Source organism: Scyliorhinus canicula, chromosome 15 (assembly GCF_902713615.1).
Source record: "Scyliorhinus canicula chromosome 15, sScyCan1.1, whole genome shotgun sequence".
NCBI classification, from domain to species: Eukaryota; Metazoa; Chordata; class Chondrichthyes; order Carcharhiniformes; family Scyliorhinidae; genus Scyliorhinus; species Scyliorhinus canicula.
In genome coordinates this window covers 59,385,562-59,411,043 of record NC_052160.1, presented here as the reverse complement: position 1 = coordinate 59,411,043, position 25,482 = coordinate 59,385,562, and the positions used below count along the sequence as shown (strand labels likewise).

Sequence of the window (25,482 nt, the reverse complement as noted above, 5' to 3'; positions counted from 1 at the left end):
ATGTACACTGCAACACATTTTATTTTCATACCATGACCATGTTCTCCCAGTCATCAAATGTTGGCAAAAGTAACGCATGAAAAATTATTAAAATTTCTTTGAATCAAATTCCCGCTGAATGAACACAAAAAACAATTGTGTAGAGCTCATTACTGCACTATACATTTATTCAGGTAATTGGGGTGTACGGGTATTTACACAATCAGCCAGGTTATACATTGAATTGCACACTCTGTCCTTGACTTGAGGGAGCAAACTTCCTTTCCAACTGTCAGCATTACCAATACAGATGTTTGCTCACTTTACACAGGATGGAAGACAATGTCACAAGCTGCTCCAAAAAAAACTTAGACATTCCACAAATTCCTTTTCTTGGGATCCACTGCCAACCTGATTTTTCCAGTCCACCTGCATATTGAAGTCCCCATGATTATTGTAATATTGCCTCTTTTACATGCCTTTTCTATCTCCTGAATAATTTTCTGCCCCACATCCTGACTACTGCTAGGGGGGGGGCCTGTGCATAACTCCCATCAGGGCCTTTTTACCTTTGCGATTCCTCAACGCTACCCACAGAGATTCAATGCATTCTGATGCTATATTACTACTTGCTATCGATTTAACTTCATTCCTTACTAGCAATGCAACCCCGCCCCCTTTGCCCATCTGCCCGTCCTTTTGATAGGACACATATCCTTGTATATTTAGATCCCAGTACTGATCCCTTTGCAGCCATGTCTCTGTGATGCCCACAACATGGGCACCGTGGTTAGCACTGCTGCCTCACAGCTCCAGGGGCCCAGGATCAATTCCGGCCTCGGGTGACTGTCTGTGTGGAGTTTGACCATTCTCCCCCTGTCTGCATGGATTTCCTCCCACAGTCCAAAGATGTGAGTTAGGTGGATTGGCCATGCTACATTGCCCTTAGTGTCCAAAAGATTAGATGGGGTTATTGGGTTACAGGGATAGGTGGAGACGTGGGCTTAAGTAGGGTGCTCTTTCCAAGGGCTGGTGCAGACTTGTTGGGCAGAATGACCTCGTTCTGTGCTGTAGGGATTCTATGATTCTATTCTATCCATCATTCCTCAAATAAGGGGACCAAAACAGTACTCCAGGTGTGGGCTCTGGGGGAGGCAGATTCTCAGAGGAATGCAGCAAGAGCTGGGTGGCACCACGAGTGGCTCAGCTGTACAGGAGGGAGAAAAAGAGTGAAAGCAATAGTGATAGGGAATTCTCTCGTAAGGGGAACAGATAGATGTTTCTGAGGCTGCAGTCATGACTCCAAGAGAGAGGATTCTTCATTTCTGCACGTTTCCAATGATAAATAATTCAATATCCCTTGAAAAGACTGGAAGTTTTTGTTCAGCAGATATCTCTTCAATGAATGATTGACAGCTGTCAAGGAAGACACACATAACCCTGAAAGGAAATGAAAAAAGTTTAAGATTGATGGAAATCACTTCGGTTCTTTTACTTCATAATTCTACATATTATTATTGTTCATATAAGGGCAGCACGGTGGCGCAGTGGGTTAGCACTGCTGCCTCTCGGTCCAGAGGTCCCCGGTTCGATCCTGGCTCTGGGTCACTATCCGTGAGGAGTTTGCACATTCTCCCCATGTTTGCGTGGATTTCGTCTCCACAACCCAAACATGTGCAGAGTAGGTGGATTGGCCACGCTAAATTGCCCCTTAATTGGAAAAAATGAATTGGATACTCTAAATTTTTAAAAACATTATTGTTCATATTATATTTTACGGTTCTTCTTACATTTAAAGGCCTTGAACTTCATGGAGGTTTGAAAGGAGCATCGAGTGCACGATTTTCCCACTGCGTTACACTTGGTGCCAATCCCGTTGCACCGGGTGCATCGTGGGAGAGGCCCAAAATGGGCTTTGTGACGGGCTACAAGCTGCGCGCAAGTCACTCGACCCGCACCGCCCAGCACAATCTGGATTATGCCCTCACTTGGCGTGATCCATATAATAATATTTAAATGATACATTAGTCTCACCTAAATATTCACGGCCGATTTGAGGCTGCCATCTCCCGGTTCCCAAGAGTCACCGGGCGCACTGGCGAGGCCGCACCCGGGTCTCACCCGGGCCTAGCTGGTCTCCACAAGCAGAGACCAGGCTTGATGGCCACTCCTGGGGACCCAGAGGCCATTGAAGCCCCCCCGGGTGATCGGGAATAATGCTGGCACATGGGCATCCTGGCAGTGCCTGAGTGCCAGATTGGTAGTGCCAGGGTGCCAGAATGGCAGTGCTGCAGGGCGACATAAAGGTTCGGGAGATGAAGGGGCGGCCATAAAGGTCGGGGAGCCCTCAGTGATCCAATAGCAGGGTATGCTCACTTGGAGTAGAGGAAGGCGATGCCCAATGCCCAAAGGATAGATGGGTGTGGGACAGGGTCATTCTCATGTCTGGGTGCTAACTTTTATTGATGGAGGGATGTTGTCGCTCGGGAGTCAACCGTTGGGCATGGGGTGTTGCCCATGTCTGCAAGGAATTGCATTGTGCGTGGGGGGGTGTGGGGGACCGTCAAGCCCAATTTGAGATCAGGGTACCCTTTCAAATACGCACTCCGATCTCTGAGGACCCGGCTGGCCAACGGGTTCAGTACCCCACTGCAGAAAGAATTTCTAAGGGCGCGAATCTCCAGTCGTGTTGGGGTCTTGCTTGAGCGCAACATGGCCGGTAAAATCCTCCAGCGTGCCTCCAGACAGCCTCCACGCCATCTTGGATTCTCCAACGATCCACGAGACATCGGAGTCGGACCCAGCCCCAAATGGGCGGAACCGAATGACGCTCGCAGAAGTAGCTCGTAAACCTACTTGCGACCGACCTGCGCAGGATCCAGCGGCCTCTCAAATGTGGACCAGGTGGAAAGGCACCTGGGGGGGGGGGGGGTCTCCCAAGCCACTGGAGACCCCAGGGTGATCAGGGAAAGTGCAGGGTGGCTCCCTGGCCCACCCCCTGGAATGTGGGCACCTTGGCGCTGCCCAGCTGGCACTGTTACCCTGGCACTGCCAAGGTGACCGGTAGGCACTGCCAAACCAGCAGGAGCACTGCCTGGGTGCCAGGGTGGCAGTGCCAGTGTGCCCAAGTGCCAGGGTGGCACTGCCAAGGCCAGGCATCAACGGAGGCCATGCCCGTGAAATGAGGGTGGGGGGGGTTTGAAGGGTGGGGGAGTGCAGGGCAAGTAAGTAGGGGCCTCCGCGAGCTTGGGTGGATGATGGGTTGGGGTCCTAGAAGAAAGAGGGTGCTGTAAGAGGGTTTGGGGGGTGGGGGCTGAAGAGGGGGACCCCAAAGCTGGGTGTCCTTACTTGGAGGGTGTGGGGTTGTGTCTGTGTGTGTGTGTGGGGGAGTTACATTGGCCATGGGTGGGTGTTAGCTCACTTCGACATCGGGGCATCCTTTCAAAATGGCGGGCGGATATCTGAGTTCAGCTCCCTAGTGCTAAAAAAAATTCTAAGTCTGGGCTAAACTGGTGAGAAACTCCCCAGGGCCCAAAAAAGTGACTAAGTGTCATTGAATAGCGGTGGGGTACTCGGCGGTAGAGCCGGCGGGAAACTCCCTGAAAAACCCACCACAAATTAACTTTGAAATTGTTTGGGAGAATCGGGCCCCAAAGTTAATGGGCGGGATTCTCCATCTGAGGAATTCTCCGTTTTGCCGGCACCCAAGGGTTTCCTGACGCCGTGGAGCTGCCCCACAATGGGAAACCCCATTGACCAGCCGGCGTAACGGAGAATCCCGCCGGCGGGTTGAGGCAGAAATGTGTCGTAGCAGAGTGGAGAATCCAGCCTAATACACCTTCCACCATGATCGAGCATCCTACTAATCACATAATACAACAAGAATGGAATCAGTGACTAATCATCACAATCAATCTCGATTGATTAATGTACAACGTTCCCAGGCATTATGTAAAGAAAATTCCAGTGGTGGAGTCATTGGGAATTATAACTGGAAAGTCAGCAGTTCCTCCCTAAGCACACTGGGAGAGATTCTCCGCAAATGCGGAGAAACGTAAAGGCTGTCGTGGGACAGGCCGTGACCCACGGCAGCCTTCACGCCCACTTCCGGGGCCGATTCTCCCCCCTCGGGCGGGGCTTGGAGCGCGACCCCGTGCGTCACGGCAGCGCGGCCTTGACGACGGTCGTCAAGGCCGCACGTCAAGCGTCACACCGGCTGACGCGGCCGATGACGTTGGCCGCGCATGCGCAGTTGGCGTCTTTTCCCTTAGCCGCCCCGCAAGACGTGGCGGCTTGATCTTGCGGGGCGGCGGAGGGAAAAGAGTGCGTCAGTTACGGAGGAGAAAATCTTTGTGTTCATAGCTCACGGATTTCCCCAGATCATTCTAGGTGTTTTTCCATGACTTTAACATCAATGCTTCACCAACAATGAGAATTATTTATATGGGCTGAGATAACTCTCATCCAACCCCGCCAGGAAGTCCACTGGATGAATGCATTGCCCAGTTTGACCTCCAGTTTGTGCTGGGTTTCCTGATTTCAGTGAGGATTCAACAAAGGTGCTTCAAGTGGCCTCACAGTCCCCAATTCAGGATTGATGCCCTGTGTAATTTGCTATAAATGCGCATGTATGTGGGTAACAGATAAGACCAAGGTCAGATGAGGAGCTGCTGTACTGCATGATAGGCCAACGTACAACACCAGCTGGGACTTGGATGGTCAGTTAGGAAGGTTCTAGAGCACGGCTGCAACTAGAGGGTGTTACTTGTTAATTGAATTCATTAAGGTTATGTAGATACAGAAGGGAAAAAAATGACCACTTGAAACAGATGTATAATTTGAGTCGCAACAAAGTTGCAAAGGAACTATCCTCAAAGATATACAACCAGCCAGGAAAAAATATTGAAGCAAACAACTAATAGAAAATCACAAAGTCAATCGTTTTTGAACATGCGTTTTCAATTTGGTCAACACTATCAAAAAAGTCAAAGTTACCAGCTGAGATAGAACAAACATCTGTCTACTCCTCCGTGGCAGATTTGGAAGACACCTGGATGACCTCGACTGTGCTGAAGCTTTTGCTGGCAGAAACCCGGTTCCGGGTTCGGAGTTTGTTCAGCGCACATTCTGCCATCCCAGCTCTCTCCTCGGCATCGTCCAGCTCGTGCACAGTTTTCCTGTATTTTGCCAGGCTCTGGTTAGCCTGTTCCTCCTGTGAAAGGTGAAAGCAAAGCAACAATGTGAATGGGGTTGTCACCACCAGGCCCTTTCTATTGGGAGCAACAGTAATCAGTCCCCTCAGCTGAATATTGTAGAATATGGGGCTGGATTCTCTGACCCCCCCCCCCCCCGGGCCGGGTCGGAGAATCGCCGGCGGGCGGCGTGAATCCCGCCCCCACTGTCTCCCGAAGTCTCCAGCACCAGAGATTCAGCGGGGGCGGGAATCGCGCCGTGCCTGTCGGCAGGCCCCCCCGGTGATTCTCCGGCCCATGATGGGCCGAAGTCCCGCTGCTGTCGAGGCAGCGCGAGCGGGCTCCGGGGTCCTGGGGGGGGGGGGGGGGGGGCGTGGGGCGATCTGGCCCCGCGATCGGGGCCCACCGATGGGCGGGTGGGCCTGTGCCGTGGGGGCACTCTTTTCCTTCCGCGTTGGCCATAGCCTTCACGATGGCGGACGCGGAAGTGACCCCCTCCCCTGCGCAGGGATGAAATCAGCAACCACTGACGCTCCAGCGCATGCGCGGACTTCCGCCGGCCGGCGAAGTCCCTTCGGCCCAGGCTGGCGTGGCACCACTCCGGCACAGGCCTAGCCCCTCAATGTTAGGGCTTGGCCCCTAAAGGTGTGGAGAAATCCGCACCTTTGGGGCGGCCCAATGCCGGAGTGGTTCACGCCGCTCCATCCCGCCGGGACCCCCCGCCCGGGGGAGAATCCCGGCGATGGTCTCCAAATTGGTTGAAATTGAGATGAAAGACTAACATCCCTATTACTAAATGGATAATCTTTCACAATTTACCCCTTTGGCAGCTGAGAAAATAATATGGGGTGTATTCTGTATCCTGTAGATTGAGTAAGGTACTGTATAAAGATAGTTTTTTAAAAAAACAAACAAGACACTGAAAATGGAAATAATATTGTCGCCTTCCTTTCTCTGGTGGGATTAGTGAGGTTTTGGGTTGGGGGTGGATTGCCAAAAACCAGTGGATCTCCCAGGAAGGTGGTGGGCACTTTACACTGCGTCATTTTCTTGGACTTTCTTCACTGTCCTGTAAAGGGTGGAATTTCCAACCTCAAATCCCACAGGAAGCAGATGACAGCGAGGGCCTCAGATGTCCAAATCACCTGCTCCAGTTTTTTTTCCTGTAGTTGTTGGTAGGCTAAGCGAGTGGAGAGATGTACTGGCTTTCACAGGGCTGTATGTTGGTGCAGTCTAGGCAGGAAAGTGGCCTGAACCAGCAAAATGTAGGCACATCAGTTCCTTTTTCTAAAGGGGTGGATGGGGATTTACTCCAAGGGAAACGTTGGTATGGTCAGTACTGATAAGCACTGTCGTGTTTCCTCCCAATATACCCATCCGCGTAGTGAAGTAAGGAATTTTAGGGTCTCTAACTATTACGATAATCAAGAAAAACAGCTGTCAAATTTAGGCATCGTTGTTTTGATTGGCCATCTTTGATTGACTGTTTCCAATTAAAAATAGGTAATCAGACAGCTTTCTGATTGGATAGATTGAAATTAAGGTTCCTGAGATAGAGGACGAATTCTCCAGCTGTTACGATTCACTTTTTCTGCCGGCAGCAGACTGCCCGTAGGTTTCCCGGCAATGTGGGATGGCTTCAATGGGAAATCCCATTGGCAAGCGGCAGAGTATAGAATCCCATCGGCAGTGAATGGCGCGCTGCCGAGAAACAGATGGCTGGGGGACTGGAGACTCCTGCCCAGTGTTTTCTACATTCTCAGAACACACTGTATTTTGTTCCAAAGTCTAATTTGTTCGACCGGAATAGATGTGCACATGTTGCCGACCTCAGAAGCCTGCATTTTTACAGCACTTTTAAAGTCGAACAAGGCACAATTGTTGGGCGGGGTTCTCCCATTGTGCGGCTAAGTGCCAATGCCAGCGTAAAAACGGCAGTGTTTTACTCCGGCGTCGGCGCCCATTCTGAGACCTGATTCTCCAGGCCACAGTGGGGTAGCACGTCGCTGGAGCGGCCCATGCGTGAACCCGGTGCACGCAGTTGGCCCGGCAGCAACTAGCGCATGCACAGTGGCCTTCTTCCCCGCGCCGGCCCTGACACCAAATGGCGCAGGGCTACAGGAGCCGGCACAGAGGAAAGGAGGCCCCCCGACAGAGAGGCAGGCCCGCCGATTGGTGGGCCCCGATCGCAGGCCAGGCCACTACGGAGGCCCCTCCGGGGTCAAACCCCCCCCCACGCTGCCCCCAGACCCTTCAACGCTGAGGATCCCGCGGCTCAGAGGATGTTAGAACGGCGCCGGCAGGACTTGGCTTTTTGTTGATGGCCGCTCGGCCAGAGAGTCGGCGCATACATCGACCGACGCTGCGCAGACCATGCCGGCCCCAGTGGCGTTGATTCTCTGTTCTGCGGAGAATTGCGTCCCGGCATCGGGGCGGCATGGCACAATTCGCACACCCCGCCAGCGATTCTCTGAGGCGGCGCAGGGGTCGGAGAATTCCGCCCCATATGTTCATTCATGAATCGAAGTCAGTTCCTTTGATCATTGTCTGATGGTGCTTCACCCCGAGCTTTTTCTTTGGCGGTTTTTGTGACTGGTGTTTTACCATTGCCTTCCACACTCAGCGGCTGGGCGAGGAGGCAGGTCCCAAGTCTACCTCAGCTGGGTGGGGAATCAAAATAGCAATTTTGGCATTATTCTGAACCACAAGCAAACCATCTTGTCCCCATCCCCAGCTAAAGTGATACAGAGGTCCAAATGAAAAATATGGATACCAAGCCAAGAAAGGGGATGTTGGGAAAGGTCATCTACAACATGGGTAAAGCGATGGGTTTTGAAGATAGCTTTGGAGGAAAAGAGGGATTTCAAGAGGAATTTCCAGAGCTATCTGTTCATAATAATGGCCTTCATTTACCTCTTCTTTTAATACTTGTTGCAAGGACAATATTAAACAGTTCACTTACAGATTCCTCAATCTGCCTCTTGTAACTCTTCAGCTTGTTCTGCAGTTTCTCCACTAGCTCCTGCATGCGTTGGTTAGTCTTGTGATCTTCATCAGTCTGGAAGATCAGCTCCTTCAGCCTCCGTTCATGCTTGCGCAGATTCTTCACTGTCTCAACGTGGCGTTTCTGCTCGGAGTCCAGCTCAGACTCGAGTTCCTTAATCTAAAGTACGGGAAATAAACACAAAATAAAGTTTCTCACTTGAGAGGAGTAACATTGACTTTCATCAGAATTCATGATCAGTTGACCAGAAAAAAAGAAAGGATGGAAGATTTGCATTTATGGAGATCTTGGATGACCTCCAGATGACCCGAATCTCTTTCTGGTCTACAGGAAACATTCCAACCAGACACGTGACAACCATTTCTAAGGGCCAATAAGATCAAGTATTCCAACAAGCAAGTCAACATTAACTTGCACTAAATATTCCGGGATGTTTTCAAATCAACTCAAATTTTCCACTGCTGATGTATATGTTCTCATTATGTAATGATTTATGAAGGGGCAGTACAGTGGCGCAGTGGGTTAGCCCTGCTGCCTCACGGTGCCAAGGTCCCAGGTTCGATCCCGGCTCTGGGTCACTGTCCGTGTGGAGTTTGCACATTCTCCATGTGGGTTTTGCCCCCACAACCTAAAGATGTGCGGGTTAGGTGGATTGGCCACGCTAAATTGCCCCTGAATTGGAAAAAAATGAATTGGGTATTCTAAATTTATTTTTAAAAACTAATGATTTATATTTATTTCAGAAGACTACTCATTTCAGTTGAGGATGAAAGATGGTGGAGCAGGTCAAATCTCACCCCCATTTCCTTTGTAAAAAAACAAATAATTTTACTTTGGTATTTGTGACTTTTTAACAACAATTTTGAATGCAAGCATAATACAGTAAATAACATCCCCCCCCAATCAACAACCATACCCAGCCAACATGGTGTACACACAGTTCCCCAGACCCTCCTCCTCCACTTGCAGATCTCGCCTAAACTATCTCTCCTTACCACCCCTCATTCCATAACCTCCCCCTCCGCCGGCCTTATTGTATCTGTATTGTAACTGTTTAGTTTTCCCCGAAGAAGTCAATAAACGGCTGCCACCTCAAGACGAAACTTAACGTCGATCCTCTCAGGACTAACTTGATTTTCTCAAGCCTGAGAAACCCAGTCAGGTCACTAACCCATACCCCCGATTTCGGGGGCTCCGAGTCCCTCCACGCCAATAAGATCTGTCTCTGGGCTACCATGGAGGCAAAGGCCAAAACGCATCCTCTCCCGCCTCCTGGACTCCAGGGTCTTCCGACACTCCAAAACTCGTCACCTCTGTTTTTAGTACATCAGCAAATCCCTGCCAGAATCCCCGAAGCTTCGGACATGCCCAGAGCTCACCCCCATTTCTGGCATATCCTATCTTTGTTGGGTTGGGAGTGGGTTAGGGGTGGGGGAGGCGGGGGGGGGGGGGGGGGGGGGGGGGGGGGTTGGTTGGACAAAGACAGGACATCACTCCCGCATGTGGAAATCCTAAACTCAGCAGGGCCATTTGAACTAATTTGAGGTTAAGTACACCCCATTTCTGCTACAGTGTGTAAGTTACAAATCTTTGGGAACTTGCAAATGTTCTTTCAGGGCTTATAAGGTCTATACAGCTGTTGTTAGTTACATGTCCATTCCTTTAAAAATTGAAAAAGATGACTGTCTGAGTATGTGAAAGTCAAAAAAATGTGATTTTGCGTTTTGGCGGGGGGGTCGGAGAATCCCGCCCAAGATCTAACCTCCATTTTACAAAATCTATTAATTCACCCTAACAAATCATAACGGCTGTTGTTCAAGCATTATTAATGGTTGGCTGCTTTCCACAATCCAGTGGGGAGGGGGATTCTAAGTTGAAAGTTTGATTGACAGCTTAAACAGGTTATTAGGGGATTAGCCATCTTTGATTTGGGGCTAACAATAAAAGTTGGAGTGTATTTTTTACATAGTGCACTCTGTAATAGATCGTTAGAACTTTATTTTATTTCATCTCAGTATGGTCCATGAGGTCTGCCATGGTGGATACCTGGCAAGGAGGGTGTTAGGGAAAAGGGCGGTGGTTCATAAGTTAGCACTAAGTTAACATAGCAGCTATAAGGAGACCAGGACAAAGATGGAAACATGAGTTGACATGGAGGATGTGAGGGGCCATTGGGAGTGGGGTGGAGTTTCATAAGCTGCCATTTAGGTGCATGAGAATTAGGTGGGGTTGTGAGGGGTGAGGCATGGAGGGCATAATGTTTGAGAAAACAACTAGGACCAAATCCCAGAAACCAAGGCAGGTGTTTTAAGGGGCTGGTTTAGCACAGTGGGCTAAACAGCTGGCATGTAATGCAGAACAATGCCAGCAGCGCGTGTTCAATTCCCGTACTGGCCTCGCCGAACAGGTGCCAGAATGCGGCGACTAGGGGCTTTTCACAGTAACTTCATTGAAGCCTATTTGTGACAATAAGCGATTATTATTATTATTATTATTATTAAACCGACCCCCAGAACAAAAATCTGCACCTTGGGCACTTTTTCCCAAGATGGGTGGGGTAACTGGGTGATTTCCTGACTCGAGCTAACTAACCCAGGACGAAAATCCAGGCCTCTATATTCACATTAATAAAATCAATAGACTCCAGGTTTATTTGAACCTTTTTCTCCCCTTTAACATCTCACGTGTTATGATGCAATGAGCTAACAGTCTGAAGCGGAACTATTTTCCGTGGTAATTCAGTCCACATTAATCCCTACCCTATTGCTCTTCTCACCTTTGTCTCCAGTTTCTGGATGATGCGTCGGCCACCCTTGAGGGCTTGTTGTTCAGCTTCTTCTAGCTTAACCTGCAAATCCTTGATATGAATCTCAAAGTTCTTCTTTATCTTCTCCAAGTGCATGCAGTGTTCCTGCTCTAGATGCAGCTCCTCAGTCATACGGGCAGCCTGGTCAAACAATAGAGAAAATTGAATTGACGTAACTACTTGCGAACAACCTATATTTTACACATATCCTGTTAGAACCAAAATATATCAACAGCTGAGAGATCTACGATTTAAACAACTCAGGAATTATTCTTTACAAACTATGCAATGAAGGTATCAGCAAGAAGAAATTGACCATTTAGATTCAATATGTTGATCTTTTTAAACATTCAATATGTCATTCTTCAATGCTACCTAATATCAATTACAAAATAACAATAATGATGCCACAAAAAATGGTTTACTTTTTAAACTGACCATCAAAGGACTGAAGATGTCTGATTTATGCTTGGACGGAAAGAGAATTTTAATTTGGTTTACTTACAAATGAATTAGCCTAAGTAAAATTATGTCATAAGGATAATAGGTGAATGTTTTCTCAGTTAACAAAAGTATCTAAGTTGTGTGGTAGTCCACCAAGATTGAAAACCTACATCACTCATGGCCTTCTTTGCCTTCTCATCGGCAGAACGGAACTCGTGGATCAATTCTTCATGGTCGTTTGTGAGGGACTGAAGATCCCCTTCAAGCTTCCGTTTATAAATCAGCAAAGTGCTGTTCTGAAGGGGGAAAAAAACAGAATGTTGGAGCAGCCATTTAGTCTATCCAGTTTGATCAGTCAACCACTTTAAATAAACACCTCCCATTCTGGTCAGATCTCTTCCATCTGCTTTACTCACCCATGGTGCTCCAGACCTGTGTCAATATATTATAGCATTTCAGCACTCAGGGGCCTTAACTGGAAACTCCGAAAGGCAATCACATCAAATCAGAACAATGCTTTAATTTTCTACAGTGAATTTAATTATAACTTGTGGCCAACTGTGTCCTGCAGGTCTCTGTTCTTTGAGAACAACACTGAGACGGTTCAATATCTACTTCATTTCGGACCCAGATAGACAGAATGGAAAATAAATTTTTGAAAACGATTGGATTCAAACCACTGTAAAGATATTATGATAATACAATATTGATTTGTGACTCAGTTACTTCCGCAAAATGTTCATTCATCCTTTTTAATGTCCTTTTCCTAATAGCTTATATATATACGGCTCCACTAGTTACCTGCACATTGAGTTCATTGTACCGTTCAGTAATTTCGACCAACTCCTGTTCTGTGAGCTTGCGGGACCGTTCACTGGATTCCAAAGTGTTGCGATGTTCCTCCAGTTCTGTTTGCAGAAGGCTAATGCGTCGTTCTGACAGGTTGAACTGTTCACGCAGCTCCTCGTGTCGACGCGAATCCTCATCCATTTGTGCTTGTGTGTCCTGAGGGAGCAAGAGGATCATTCTGTCAGCAGCGAGATTGCTGAATGTGAGTTGCTGGCTGACTCTCAGTCAGGCAATAGTTCAATTCAAGAATTGTTTTCAAATCCTTCCATGGCCTTGCCCCACACTGTTTCTGAAACCACCTGAATTCCAACAACTCACTGATTCCCGGCACTCATCCAATTTTGGGCTCATGCAAAATCTCGAATCTCTGCTCTAACTTTATCTGTCTGGGCCCTTAGCTCTGAAATATCATCCCTTTATCTCTCTGTCTGTTTTAGTCCTCCTGACCTGCCCTTGTACCTCCTTTGTGGCTCAGGGTATATTTTTTTGATAACACACCTTTGAAAGGTTTTGGAACTGTTTAGTACTTTAATGATACTATATAAATGCAGTTGCTGCTGTAAATGCATTAATAATCCTCCCATAGTTAAGAAGCCCTTATGTACGTAGGCTTGTATTTATCTTAATCCAGTTATTCGAGTCTTGCTTTTTACCTCCTTAACATGAATCTACCCAACCTTCCTGGCAAGACGAGATTACAATAATGTTGCAATGAAGCAAAAGGCTTCAACTCCTCTGTACCTTGAGTTGTTGCTGGAGTTTCTTTAGCGTCTTGACCAACTCTGTGTTGTTTTTGTTTGCATGTTCCAGTTGGATCTCCATCTCATTGACATCAGCTTCCATTTTCTTCTTCAGCCTGAGTGCCTCAGCACGGCCCTTGGTCTCAACCTCTAAGCTGGCCTGCAGTGATTCAATGGCACGCTGGTGGTTCTTTCTGTAAATTTACCGAAAAGGTAGCTTTAGAAACCTTAGCAGTAGTGATCAACAGTGGTGGAATGTCATGGAGATGCCTTTACCCAACAACATGCAACTTCCTTGTTGAAAGAGAAAGTTGATTGTGTTGACAGTACAAGTATTAAATAGATACCATTGGTTCAATTTTCATTGTAAATGCAGGGAACAATTCTTAAATTGCAATAACCTAGCTTAAAACTAAATCAGGATATCTTTAAAAGGTGTAGAATGAAAGTAATTAAATCACACTTCATACCTTGTGGTTTCAAATTCCTCTTCTTTTTCATGGATTCTCCTCTCGATGTCTGCCTTCACCTGTGCCAATTCCAGTTGAACGCGGACCACCTTGGCCTCCTCTGCCTAAAAGCAAAGACCAACCAAACATTGTCAGCACGGAAAAAAAAGTTCAACTGATGAGGCATAAAACAGCCATGACTAGTTTTTATGTAGGACTTGTAAAGAAAATTCCAAAAATTCTCCAGGGGTCTCACAAATAGAGGTTAATAAGGGCATTGAGCCACAAGGGCAGACTCCGAGGTGTAATCAACAGTTTGGCCGAAAACATGGGGAGCAATTCAGCGGCCTCATCGTGGCCGACTTGGTGTCGGGACAAGACAGTTAGATTTACATCGCTCGAAACATCTTGGGAGATTTAACGAAATCTCGCGAGACGTCATGATATGGATCTCATCCGCAATAGATGGGACCCAGATCAGCATACATACCGCTCATTTAAAATGAACGACATAAGGTATGTGCTTTTTCTAGTGCATGCAGCAGACAAATGTTTGGGCTATGTTCCAAGCTTATTTTATTGTGCTGATGCTTCGTGCAATACTAGTCACAGTTTTATTACGCCGGAAACCTTTGTTTTGATTGACATTCACAGAATCAGATTTCATTACCTCCAGTGAACTTTCAGCCTCTTCCAGAGCTAGCTGCAGTTCATCCCGTTGAACTTCCAGCTTTTTCTTCAGTTTCTGAAGCTCGTGCACACTCTTTCCACCCTCAGTAAGTTGGTCGACCAGTTCTTTAACCTCATCTGAAGATTCACAGAAAATTGCACAGTGAAATGTGCGATTGTTCGCATCAAATCCTCAAGAAGGTAGACGTTTGGAAAATCGTGCATTCGTTGTTCACTGGGCAAACAATGACACTTCCCCTATTTGTTGCTTTAAAATGAGTGTGGAGAAGGGGCGAAATAATGTGCCTTAAGCGGACAGGCCTTTGAGCACAATGGGCCAAATGGCCTCCTTCTGCCTGAACCGTTATGGGGTAGATTTTGATTCTGGGTGATAATGTAAGATGGGTGACAGCAAATTGGCAGCTTTTTTCCACCTCTGCCTATTTCTATTTCCAGTGAGATCAATTCCATTGTGAGGTGGTACATCTTGCGTTGTAGCATTGTAAACGTTCGGCACAGTTATGTAATCACTTCACACAGTTTTCATAACAATGTGACATCTGGTAGATTTGACATTGATATTGTGAACTAAATTATTCGATACGTTGAGGCTGCTTGTACTACATTATAATATACATGACCTTTGGTACAATATTGTTTGTGATTCAGTCATTACTGCCTAAGGTATCTTCTGTATTGCCAGAATGAAAATATTTTAATTACAAAGCTGAGAATTAAAATGGCTATATTTTAGGGAGATGTAATTGCCAATTTATGCATCAAATTTCACTGTTTGACATAGTCAGGCCATGACAGGATTGAATCGGAAGTGGAAAATCTGGTGGCCACAATGGGTTGAGAAATAAATGGCTTGAACAGCTTTTTATCAATTAACTGAAAATTAACATTTTCACATAATGCCAGCAAATGTGAAGTATATTGTTTATCTGTCGGGTATAAGGGAATTTATTTTTCTGGATTCTATGTACATCCCCACCGTGCCAATCCTGCAAAACAAAATTAACTGGCTATGTGATAATGATTGTACTTTTGTATCTGCATTTAATTGTGTGTGTCACTGTAATTGTGTGTGTGTGTGTCTGTGCTGACTGTGCCCAGGCATGGGTCAGTTACAAATCCAATGTAGAATCATAGAATCTTTACAGTGCAGAAGAAGGCCATTCGGTCCATTGAGCCTGCACCGACGCTCCAAAAGAGCACCCTACCTAGGTCCACTCCCCCTCTCTATCCCCGTAACCCTACCTAAACTTTGGACACTTTGGGGCAATTTAGCATGAACAATCCACTTAACCTGCATATCTTGGGACTAGTGGGAGGAAGCCGAAACACCCGGAGGAAACCCACGCAGACACGGGGAGAAAGGGCAAACTCTACACAGTCGACCATGGTTGGAATCGAACTCGGGTCCCTGGCGCTGTCAAGCTAACCACTGTGCCACTGTGTTGCCCCTGTAGTTCTGCTTGATTTGCGTTGAGTAGTAAGACACCTCTCGTGTGAGAGTATCAAAATACTCGCTGCTTGTTCTCTATTGTGACAAGGTTTTATGATGATTGACAGGTTCCCACCTTGTAGATTCTTATTGTCCTTCTTCACAATCTCAAGCTGCTCGATAATTTCTTCATAGACTGTTTTAAGTTTGAAGACTTCTGTCACGTAGCTCCTGCACTCTTTCTGTGAGCTGTCAAGTTCAACCTGCAATTCTTCATATTTCTGCTGCCATTCTGACATCATTTTATCGAAGGAGCGTTGTTTTTTGTCCAGAATAGCTGCAGCAGCATTTGCCTGGGAATAGTCAGAAGAGCAGGTGCTTATTACATTCCGCACAAAAATAACCTTACAGCGAGCAGGCCTATATTTTGTTAGGTTTAAATCTTCTTGGGGTGCCTGTGAGCGCAATGGTGGAAATATTAAGGGAGTAGTAAGTTGTCGGGTAAATATTTGAGTCAATGATCCAGGGAGCACTGGTCTTAGGGTTGCCAACTCCAGTTGGGCATATTCCTGGAGGTTTCATCACATGATCTCACAACCTTTCACTAATTCTTCTTCAATATTTTAAAAGTAATGAACAAAAATTTAAAATAGGCATTAAAAAAAAAATGCCACTGTACTTTTTCTCACCAGGTTCCTTGCAGCACTGTTCTGATGACAAATTATTTATTCCTGGAGACCCCAGGACACCCCCGGAAAGTTGGGAACTCTAACTGGGCTGTGCTTATACTGTTGGAAAGAAGAAATCAATCCCATTTTCAATCTAAGTTTCTTTTCCTAGTCATGCGCTCACTCTCATTACCTTTTCCAGCTCAATGGTCAAATCTTCCACCTCTCCTGTAAGTCTCTGTTTAGATTTCTCCAGACTAGCTGCTCGGGCCTGTGCAGCCTCAGCAACCTCTTCAGCCTCCTGCAGCCTGGCAGCCAACTTCCTCCTGGACATCAAAAAGTATCAAAACAGAAGATGTGACATTCAAGGAGAAGTCAATCAGCACAAAGGATAAGGTGCTTGCATTACTTCACTATCTAGGGTCCTATGGTATGAAGACACCCAATTTTACCAAGTCTCATGAAGTGGACAAGAAAGGGAATACTTCAATAGGTTTGCATTTAAATAGCCGGCTTGGGTCATTGTCTGTGCGGAGTCTGCACATCCTCCCCGTGTGTGCGTGGGTTTCCTCCGGGTGCTCCGGTTTCCTCCCACAGTCCAAAGATGTGTTAGGTGGATTGGCCATGATAAATTGCCCTTAGTGTACAAAATTGCCCGTAGTGTTGGGTGGGGTTTCTGGGTTATGGGGATAGGGTGGAGGTGTTGACCTTGGGTAGGGTGCTCTTTCCAAGAGCCGGTGCAGACTCGATGGGCTGAATGGCCTCCTTCTGCACTGTAAATTCTATAATTCTATAGGATATCCCCAAATGCTTTGCAGCCTGTGATAAACCTCATACCACAGTTGCTACCATACTCAAGGAAATGCAGCAGCCTATTTGCATTCAAGAATATCCCCCGAAAAGCAAGGTGATAGTGATCGGTTAATCAGTTTCCTTGTGTTCGTTCAGGGATAAATATTAACCAGGCCATCAGGGGGAACTCCATTGCTCTTTGTGACTGAGGTGCATAGAAATGTCTTCACTCAAAGGGTTGTGAATCGTTGGAATTCCCTACCTCAGACTGCTGTGGTGCTCAGTCCAGGAGAATATTCAAGATTAAGATGATTGGATTTTTGGATATGGGGATTGGGCTAAAAAGTTAGTGCAGCAAAAACAGAAAATACTGGACCATCTCAGCAGGTCTGACAGTACCTGGGGAGAGAGAAGGGAGCTAACATTTCAAATCTGGGTGACTCTTCGTCAAAGCTGGAGAGAACTGGAAATAGGATCAGGAGGTTACTGTTGTGTGGGGGTCGTGCCTGGAGCAGTGGGGCTGGATAGATGGCCAGCGATACGTGGAGATGAAAAAAGATTGGACAAAACAGGAAAAATACCTGACCTGACAGTCATGCCACGCCCAACATGGGATTCGCGCGGCCGGTGAGTCTCGCAAGAAGTCTCTGGTGAGTATTACCCGGCTTGTCACGATCTCGCGAGAAGTCGCGATTTGGATCCTGCTCAAATCCTGGGGCCTGAATTTGCATATTCAGGTGAGTAGTTAGGCTCACTTTAATGTCTCTACCCATTGCCCGGGATTGAATCCTCTCGCCTCAGAGACCCTGGTTGGGCACATTTTTGTACTGGTCTCCATAAACGTGGACCAAGCAGAACGGCAATTGATGGGGTATCACAGGCAATCAGAAGCTCTCAGGTGGTCAGCCTCTGGGAAAGGTGGTACCCTGGACTGCTGATGCCACCTTGGTATTGCCTGGCACACTGGTAGTGCCGCCTGGGCATCCTGGAAGTGCCACCCAAGTGCCAGCCTGGCACTGTCAAAGTGCCTGGGTGGCATCTTGCCCATGCTACGGATAGGGCCCATGGATGCCCTGCCCTTATGAGGTTGGGTGTGGGGTGTCCAGGGTTCACATTGGGGGTTCAAGAGCTCAGGGCACCACTTTTAAATCTCTCCCCATCTCTTCCAGCACTGGCGAGCAGAGATCCTCAGAGCAGGAAATTAAGGTAAGTGCAGCTCTGGCTTCCTTACTCAAGCCCGAGAAAAACCCAGGGCAAGATTCTCTCAGCCCAGGGCCGAGCCGGGCCGGAGAATCCCCGCGATCGGCTCTGTGGAGAATCAACGCCATTGGCGCCGGCGTGGTTGGCACAGCGCCGGTCGGGGGCCGCTCTACGCAGCCAGCCCGCCGATTCTCGGCCCGGGATGGGCCAAGCGGCTGTCGTAAAAATGTAGAGTCCCCCCGGCGCCGTCCACACCTGCTCTCAGTCGGCGGGAGCTCGGCCTGTAGAGGTTGGGGTGGCCGATGGTGGGGGGAATGGGGGTCCGAACCCGGGGGGGGGGGGCCTGCGATCGTGGCCCACTGATCAGCGGGCCGGCCTCTCTGGCTGGTGGCCTCCTTTCCTCCGCGCCGGCCCCTGTAGTTCTGCGCCATGTTGCGTCAAGGCCGGCGCTTTGAAGGAAGCCACTGTGCTTGCGCAGGTTGGCGCCGGTGCCATGGCGCATGCGCGGATCCCGCGGCCCAGTTCGCGTCGAGATCAGTATCTGGAGCGGCATTAACCACTCCAGTGCCATGCTGGCCCCTTTTGCGGGCCAGAATTAGTCGTTGGGTCGGCCCATTCACGCCGCTGTAAAACGTGACGACGTTTACGATGGCGTGGACACTCTGCTGACGGATTAGAGAATCCCGCCCCCAGAGTCCCGTTTAATAGCAGTGTCGTTCTTGATGCTGCAAATGCTGGGGAACTCCCCGCTAACAAGTAGGCTTACATTAACACTTCAATGAAGTTACTGTGTAAATCCCCCAGTCGCCACATTCCGGTCTGTTCAGGTACACTGAGGGAGAATTCAGAATGTTCAATTAACCTAAGAAACAGGCACCATAGTGTGGCGACTAGGGGATTTTCACAGTACTTCACTGCAGTGTTAAAGCAAGCCTACTTGTGACACTAATAAAGATTAGATAAAGATTATTATAAATGCACTCACAATGGGACCTTGTTTTTCCCATTCAATTGCTCCCAGAGCGATTGTAAATGGTGGTGATAATGACTAAGAAGAGTGCTGATAGTGGCATATTAAGAGATCAGAATGTGTTAATGGCAGAACAAGAGGTAAGCAGTGTGTCAGAGGCCAAAGGGCAATGTTAGTATAGTATATTAATGTACAGTAAGAAGTCTTACAACACCAGGTTAAAGTCCAACAGGTTTGTTTCAAACACGAGCTTTCGGAGCGCAGCTCCTTCCTCACCTGATTCACCTGAGGAAGGAGCAGTGCTCCGAAAGCTCGTGTTTGAAACAAACCTGTTGGACTTTAACCTGGTGTTGTAAGACTTCATACTGTGCTCACCCCAGTCCAACGCCGGCATCTCCACGTCTATATTAATGTAGTAGTTCAGTCATGAATGGCTCATGAGGCCAAATGGCTTACACCTCCTCCTATTGTGTATGCTCTTATTTAACATGTTCAATGAACTGCCTGGTCACTCATTCAAAATGAAAACAGAAAATGCTGGAACTATTCAACAGGTAAGGCAGCATCTGTGGAGGGAAGCAGAGTTAATGGGTGGAATTCTCTGGCCCTTCCCGTCGGCAGGATTGTCTGCTCCCGCTGAAGTTGACCCCCGCCGCGGGTTCCCCCGATGGCAGCACAAACGAGGAGTGCAAATCGCCATCGACTTCACCGGGATTGTAAGGTCCCACTGGCGGCCGATGGCGGGCCTCCACCGCTGTGGGAAAACCTGCAGCAGGAGAGGCTGGAGAATTGCACCCAGTGTTTCAGATCGATGACTGTTGTCACTCACTTTGTCTCTTCCAGCTCTTCAGTTTTCTGAATGGCATCAGTTTCGTACTTGGTCCTCCACGTTGTCACCTCACTGTTTAGTTTAGAGACCAATCTCTGCAACTCAGCTTTGCTCTCCTGTTCTTCCTCCAATTGCTCTTTGGTTAAGTCCATGTCATGTTTAGCATTAGCTAGACCCACCATAGCTCCACTCCTAGCCTAAAATGTGACACATTAGTGTTATTATCTGCCATGCTGCAAAAGATTAATAAAACATACACAGGCTGACTCACCAAATGCACAGTTCTAACCTGTGTGTGCAAACTTTAAAAAAGGGGATAACTAGGTTGTGAAATTTATTTCAAGGTGATTAGCTTAATTCTGAATCTACTTTAAATCCACCAATACTGAAGAAAAAAGATCTCCCAAATTTGATGGGGATGGAGAGGATTTTCATGTTAGCCCAACGCTTTTTAATGTTTTCAAAATTGAATTGAGGTGGGATAATATTTAACGAGTCATTGGAAATAAAAGAGAGAGTTATAAAATGGGCTGCAGATTCGCTATTCACCTTGACTCTGTGTGACAGTGTAAAACAGATCCACACAGAGAGAGATGCTTTGTGAAGTTAGCGTGGTCACTGTTAATTCAGTTCTTAACGAATGTAGATCAGGATAAAGCAAATCTTTTAAATAAAATACTGCTATTTAGATTGGTAGCGGTTACACATCCCCCAGATTTATCTCCAGTAATTTTTACATTGTACTTGAGATCAAGTGTTATTTATTTTTGGCTGTGGTTATTTCTCACCCTTGTCTCCTCTTCCAGTTGCCTCTTCAGGTCTTCAACCTGTGAAGACAGGCTAGTTTTGATCCTGATCAGCTGGTTCAGTTTACTCTGCGCCTCCTCAAATGCACGGCTCAGCTCACTATTCTCAGCTGGTCAAGAAAAAAATTCAGCAATTGTTAGTCAGGAAATTGGAGCTTTTCCCAAGCTTGTTTACCTCATTGTGTCATCACTGAGACCTTGTGCTTTCATGTGAGGTGTTCAGTGCTGCTTAAGAGTAATTTTGAGTCTGTGCTCTTCTGTGGCCAGGACAATTTGGCAAACGAGCCACGCAATCGAGCGCAACTTGTGATGTGTCAATGCTGCTGAGAGCTCAGCTATGAGGAGCTCGCGAGCAGCATGGAAATTGCAGGAAAAAGAGACATTGACCAGGCTGGAAATTGGCACAGGAAAAAACAGAGGTAAACAAAATAGGCAACTAGGCTGTAGAAAATAAAATCATAAATACATTAAATTCAAAGCGCTGGAGAATGTACCAGGCCCCACCTGGAAAGAACAGTTTTCAGGATAAATTTCATTTTTAAAAAATGATACTGTTCACATTTCCTGACTGATTTTACCTTAAGGTCAGCAATTTCAGACCAGTGCACTACTGCTGGTAAGTAAACCATGGTTTGTAACAGATACGACTTCTAATTTATCACATGCAGGTAAATTATTTCATGTTTTAAACAGTTTAAAGTGGTGTAACAATGAACAAGCTATATATTACCTGACAACCTGGTCTTCACAGTGTTAACTTCAGTCATATTTCTTTCCATTTCGATATACTTGGCATTGGCCTCTGCTAAGTTGTCTTCCAACTTACGAATATGCATGTCAGCATTCAACTGCAGACAGGAGAAAGGAATGCTTTTATATCACTAAAAATGTGCACAGGTTAAGCTTTCCTTCCATTAACTCAGATATACCCCACCCAGTTCCTCCTACTGATAATGCAATCCTGCTGAAGTGTGTGATTCGTACCTCTGTTGGTAGCACACTGAACTCTGAATCACAACGTTCTGGGATAAACTCCCATTCCAGGCTTTGAGCACAAGCATCAAGGCTGACATGAGGGAACACTGCACTGTCTGAGGTGCTGCCTCTTGGGTGAGATGTTAAACCGAGGCCCACCTGTCTGCACGGTTGGATGGAAGAGATCCCATGGCACCACTTCAAGGAGGAGTGGTGGAGCCATCTCTGGCACTGGGGTCCTGGCCAATATTTATCCCTCAATTAGCACCACAGAAACAGATTATCTGTCCGTGATCACATTGCTGTTTGCGGAAATTTGCTGAGTGCAAATTAGGTGTTAGATTTCCAACATCATAATAGGCACCCTTCAAAAGATACTGCATTGGCTTCAAGTGTTTTGCGATGCCTGCTGTTTGTGAAAAGCACTGTATAGATCCAAGTTTTCTTCTAAAGAGTCAACAGAAGCACATCATTGACAACTAGTTATTTATAATGATGCCTTCCAGTTTCAGAGGCAATTTTCAACTCTCTCTGGGATGTATGTTGCAACATTCCTACATTGCAACAATGACTGCACTTTAATAACTAAAGTGCTTAAGTAAAGCACGATTTTTTCCTTTCATGGGAAGGGGGCATCGCTGGCAAAGTGAGCATCTGTTGCCCATCCCTAATTGCCCCTGAACTGAACATTCCGAAGGACTGTTAAGAATCAACCAAATTGCTGTAGGTCTGGGATCACATGTAGGCCACACCAGGTAAGGATGGCAGATTTCCTTTCTTTTAAATTACATTAATGAATACTGGACGGTGGACATGGAAATTGTGAGGGTGGCTTGAGGAGCCGGGGCCAAGGTGGGGGCAGATGGAGGAGGCCTCTTGTGAAGGGTTGTGTCTAAGGGCATTGATAATGGCACCTCTTCCGACCAAGTTCTCGACGAGCCCTGTAATGGCATCTGTAAGAGTCTGGAATCAATTTAGACAGCATTTTAGATTAGGGGCCATGTCATTACTGCCATCAATTTATGGGAATCATAGGTTTGCACCATCGGGGATGGATGCAATGTACAGGGTTTGGAGTAGGGAGGAGGTTGAGATGTTTAGAAATTTGTTTGTGGAAGAAAGGTTTGCGGTACTAGAGGAGATGGTGGAGAAATTTCAACTCCCAAGGGGAGTTTGGGTATCTGTAGGTGAGGAGCATTGTTCATAAACAACTGTCTTCCTTCCCCCAGTTGCCAAGGCCTTCATTGATGGACAGGATGCTATCTCAGGATGAGATAGGGGAAGGGAAGATTTCCAATATATATAGGTGGTTGCTGGAGACAGGGAAAGCATTGTTAGAGGAGGTAAAGGGGAAGTGGGAAGAGGAACTGGACCTGGGGCAGGAGGGAGGGCTGCAGAGTGAGATTTTTCACAGGGTGAATTCCACCTCTTCTTATGCCAGGCTGAGCCCGAAACAGTTTAAAGTAGTCAATAGGGAGCACCTGACTAGAGCACACATGAGTGGGTTCTTCCCCGGCATAGAAGACAGGTGTGAGAGTTGTTTGAGGGGGCCGTTGAACCATTCACACATGTTTTGGCCCTGCCCTAAGCTGGTTGCGTTCTGGGTCTCGTTTTTTGAGACCATGTCTGAGATTGTGGAGGTTAGGCTGCATCCATGTCGGCTGGTGGCGATCTTTGGGGTGTCGAACTCGCTGGAGCTTCTTGATGAGAGGAAGGCTGATGTCTTTGCCTCTCTGACAGCGAGACAAATCCTGCTAGGATGGAGGTAGTCATTGCCACCTAAGGCCTCGGCATGTTTGGGGGACTTGGTAGGGTTCCTGAGATTGGAAAAGATTAAGTATGCCTTGAGAGGGTCGGAGGGAGGGTTCTATTCCAGGTGGAAGCCATTCATCACCTTCTGTAAGGACCTGTTCGTGGCCAGCAGCTGAGTAGGCGAGGGTGGTCAGGCCGAGGGAAGTTAGGGGGTTTCAGGGTTGCTACTTTTACTTTGTTGAAATAAAAATAACGAATAGTTTGTATTATGTTGAAACGCCTTTGTGAGAATTTGACAATGTATGGAGTAAAAATATATGTTAAAAAAATACATTAGTGGACCAGATCGGGCCTATATGACAATTGATGATAGTTTAATGGTCGCCATTACTGCAAGTAGCTTTATATTCCAGATTTATTCATTGAAATCAATTCCCGCCTACCGTGGTGCAGTTTGAATCCATTCCCCCACAGTATTGTCTGGGCCTCTGGATTACTGGTCCAGTGATTTTACTATTCTGCTGCCACCTCCTCAATAGGACATTGCAATGTCCTGAGGTTGTGGAAGACACTATATAAATGGAAATTATTTTACTCAAAAGTTCTGCCATGACAGTTCAATTAGCATTGTTTGATGTAGGTAAACGTTTGGATCCCAACCTCGTGGGTTTGTAAACATTAGCACTGAATATATAGAATTTCTATATTCTTGCTTTTGTCACAAATGTATCTGTCACTTCTTTCAGCGCTGTCAGTTTACAAATCAATTGAAGACTCGACTATGTCAGTTTCCTCTCTACATGCCAGTTAGACACCCTTAAAATGATTGCCAACTCTCTATGTGCTGACGGTGAACAGGTATGTTTCAACAGGTGAGGATTCCGAAATTATATCCCTCACCCCTATCATTTGCACTCAGGGCTCCCAGATGAAGTGTAGCCAAGTTTGATGTAGAGTGAGGTTCTCTCTGGAGTCTGAACCGTGCCAATAATGTGTGTCTCCTCCAGCTAGTGAGAATACTCCCAGTGCTCCAGAATGATATTCAACATTTTAATATGTTGAGCTTCTCTGAACTTGATTGATAATTCACTGCAAAGTGCCAAATCAGAGGCAGCTTGGCACTGTGAACCTTGAAACAGATCTGAGAAATTTGTTTCTAAGGGGTTTAGCTCAATTGGCTAGACAGCTGGTTTGTGATGCACAGCAAGGCCAACATTGTGGGATTAATTCCTGTACTGGCTGAGGTTATTCATGAAGGCCCTACCTTCTCCTTTCCTCTCGCCTGAGGTTTGGTGATCCTCAAGTTAAATCACCACAAGTTAGCTCTCCTCCTCAAAGGGGAAAGCAGCCTATAGTCATCAGGCACTATGGCGAACTTACTTTACTGTACATTTCAACCCGGCCGACTGGGACATTCATCTTGCCAGCTTGTGTCAGAATTGTTTTGTCGCCTGTGTTCCATTACCTTGGATTTCTGCAGGGTCTCTGAGTTGCTGCTGAGGTCATCAATCTCAGCTTTCATGACTTGCTTGTCCTTCTCAAGTTTGGATTTGACCCTCTGCAAGTTCTCATTCTGCTCGTTCAGCTCAGCCAAGGAGTCCGTGTGCTTCTTCCTCAGTGCAGAAGCCGTGGCCTCAGACTGCAGGGCAGCTTCTTCCAGTTCCCGCCGCAGCTTGAGAAGTTCCCCTTCACGTTTCCTGTTTAGCTCAATCTATAGGCATGGAAAGGTGAACGATTTTTAACAGATTTAAATCCAAAATTTCAATCTCATTGCTTGAAATTTTTTTTATTTAATTGGATTTTCTTTTCCTGATTTCTAATAATGAACAAACAGCTTTGTATTTATCAGGAGTGTTGTACTTTGCTTTACTGTTTGGATTACAAGCTCAGGTGGCTGGGCAACTGGTT

General features: G+C 46.8%; 1 protein-coding gene across 1 annotated transcript in view; it reads right to left on the bottom strand.

Annotated features, from left to right (window-relative positions):
• Positions 1 to 1,307: 1,307 nt before the first annotated feature.
• Positions 1,308 to 25,482, bottom strand: part of LOC119978142 (myosin-16-like) — a 100,512-nt gene continuing 76,337 nt past the window's right edge. The window contains exons 30-44 of the mRNA XM_038819576.1: positions 25,040 to 25,285; positions 21,578 to 21,695; positions 20,830 to 20,957; positions 20,042 to 20,238; positions 16,444 to 16,576; positions 15,719 to 15,935; positions 14,134 to 14,270; positions 13,485 to 13,588; positions 13,016 to 13,208; positions 12,227 to 12,430; positions 11,596 to 11,721; positions 10,952 to 11,122; positions 8,134 to 8,334; positions 4,975 to 5,191; positions 1,308 to 1,419 (exon numbers count right to left, since the gene is read on the bottom strand). Of these exons, the coding sequence (XP_038675504.1) occupies positions 5,000 to 5,191; positions 8,134 to 8,334; positions 10,952 to 11,122; positions 11,596 to 11,721; positions 12,227 to 12,430; positions 13,016 to 13,208; positions 13,485 to 13,588; positions 14,134 to 14,270; positions 15,719 to 15,935; positions 16,444 to 16,576; positions 20,042 to 20,238; positions 20,830 to 20,957; positions 21,578 to 21,695; positions 25,040 to 25,285 (2,367 nt within the window). The 3' untranslated portion in view covers positions 1,308 to 1,419; positions 4,975 to 4,999. The remainder of the gene's footprint in view (positions 1,420 to 4,974; positions 5,192 to 8,133; positions 8,335 to 10,951; positions 11,123 to 11,595; positions 11,722 to 12,226; positions 12,431 to 13,015; positions 13,209 to 13,484; positions 13,589 to 14,133; positions 14,271 to 15,718; positions 15,936 to 16,443; positions 16,577 to 20,041; positions 20,239 to 20,829; positions 20,958 to 21,577; positions 21,696 to 25,039; positions 25,286 to 25,482) is intronic.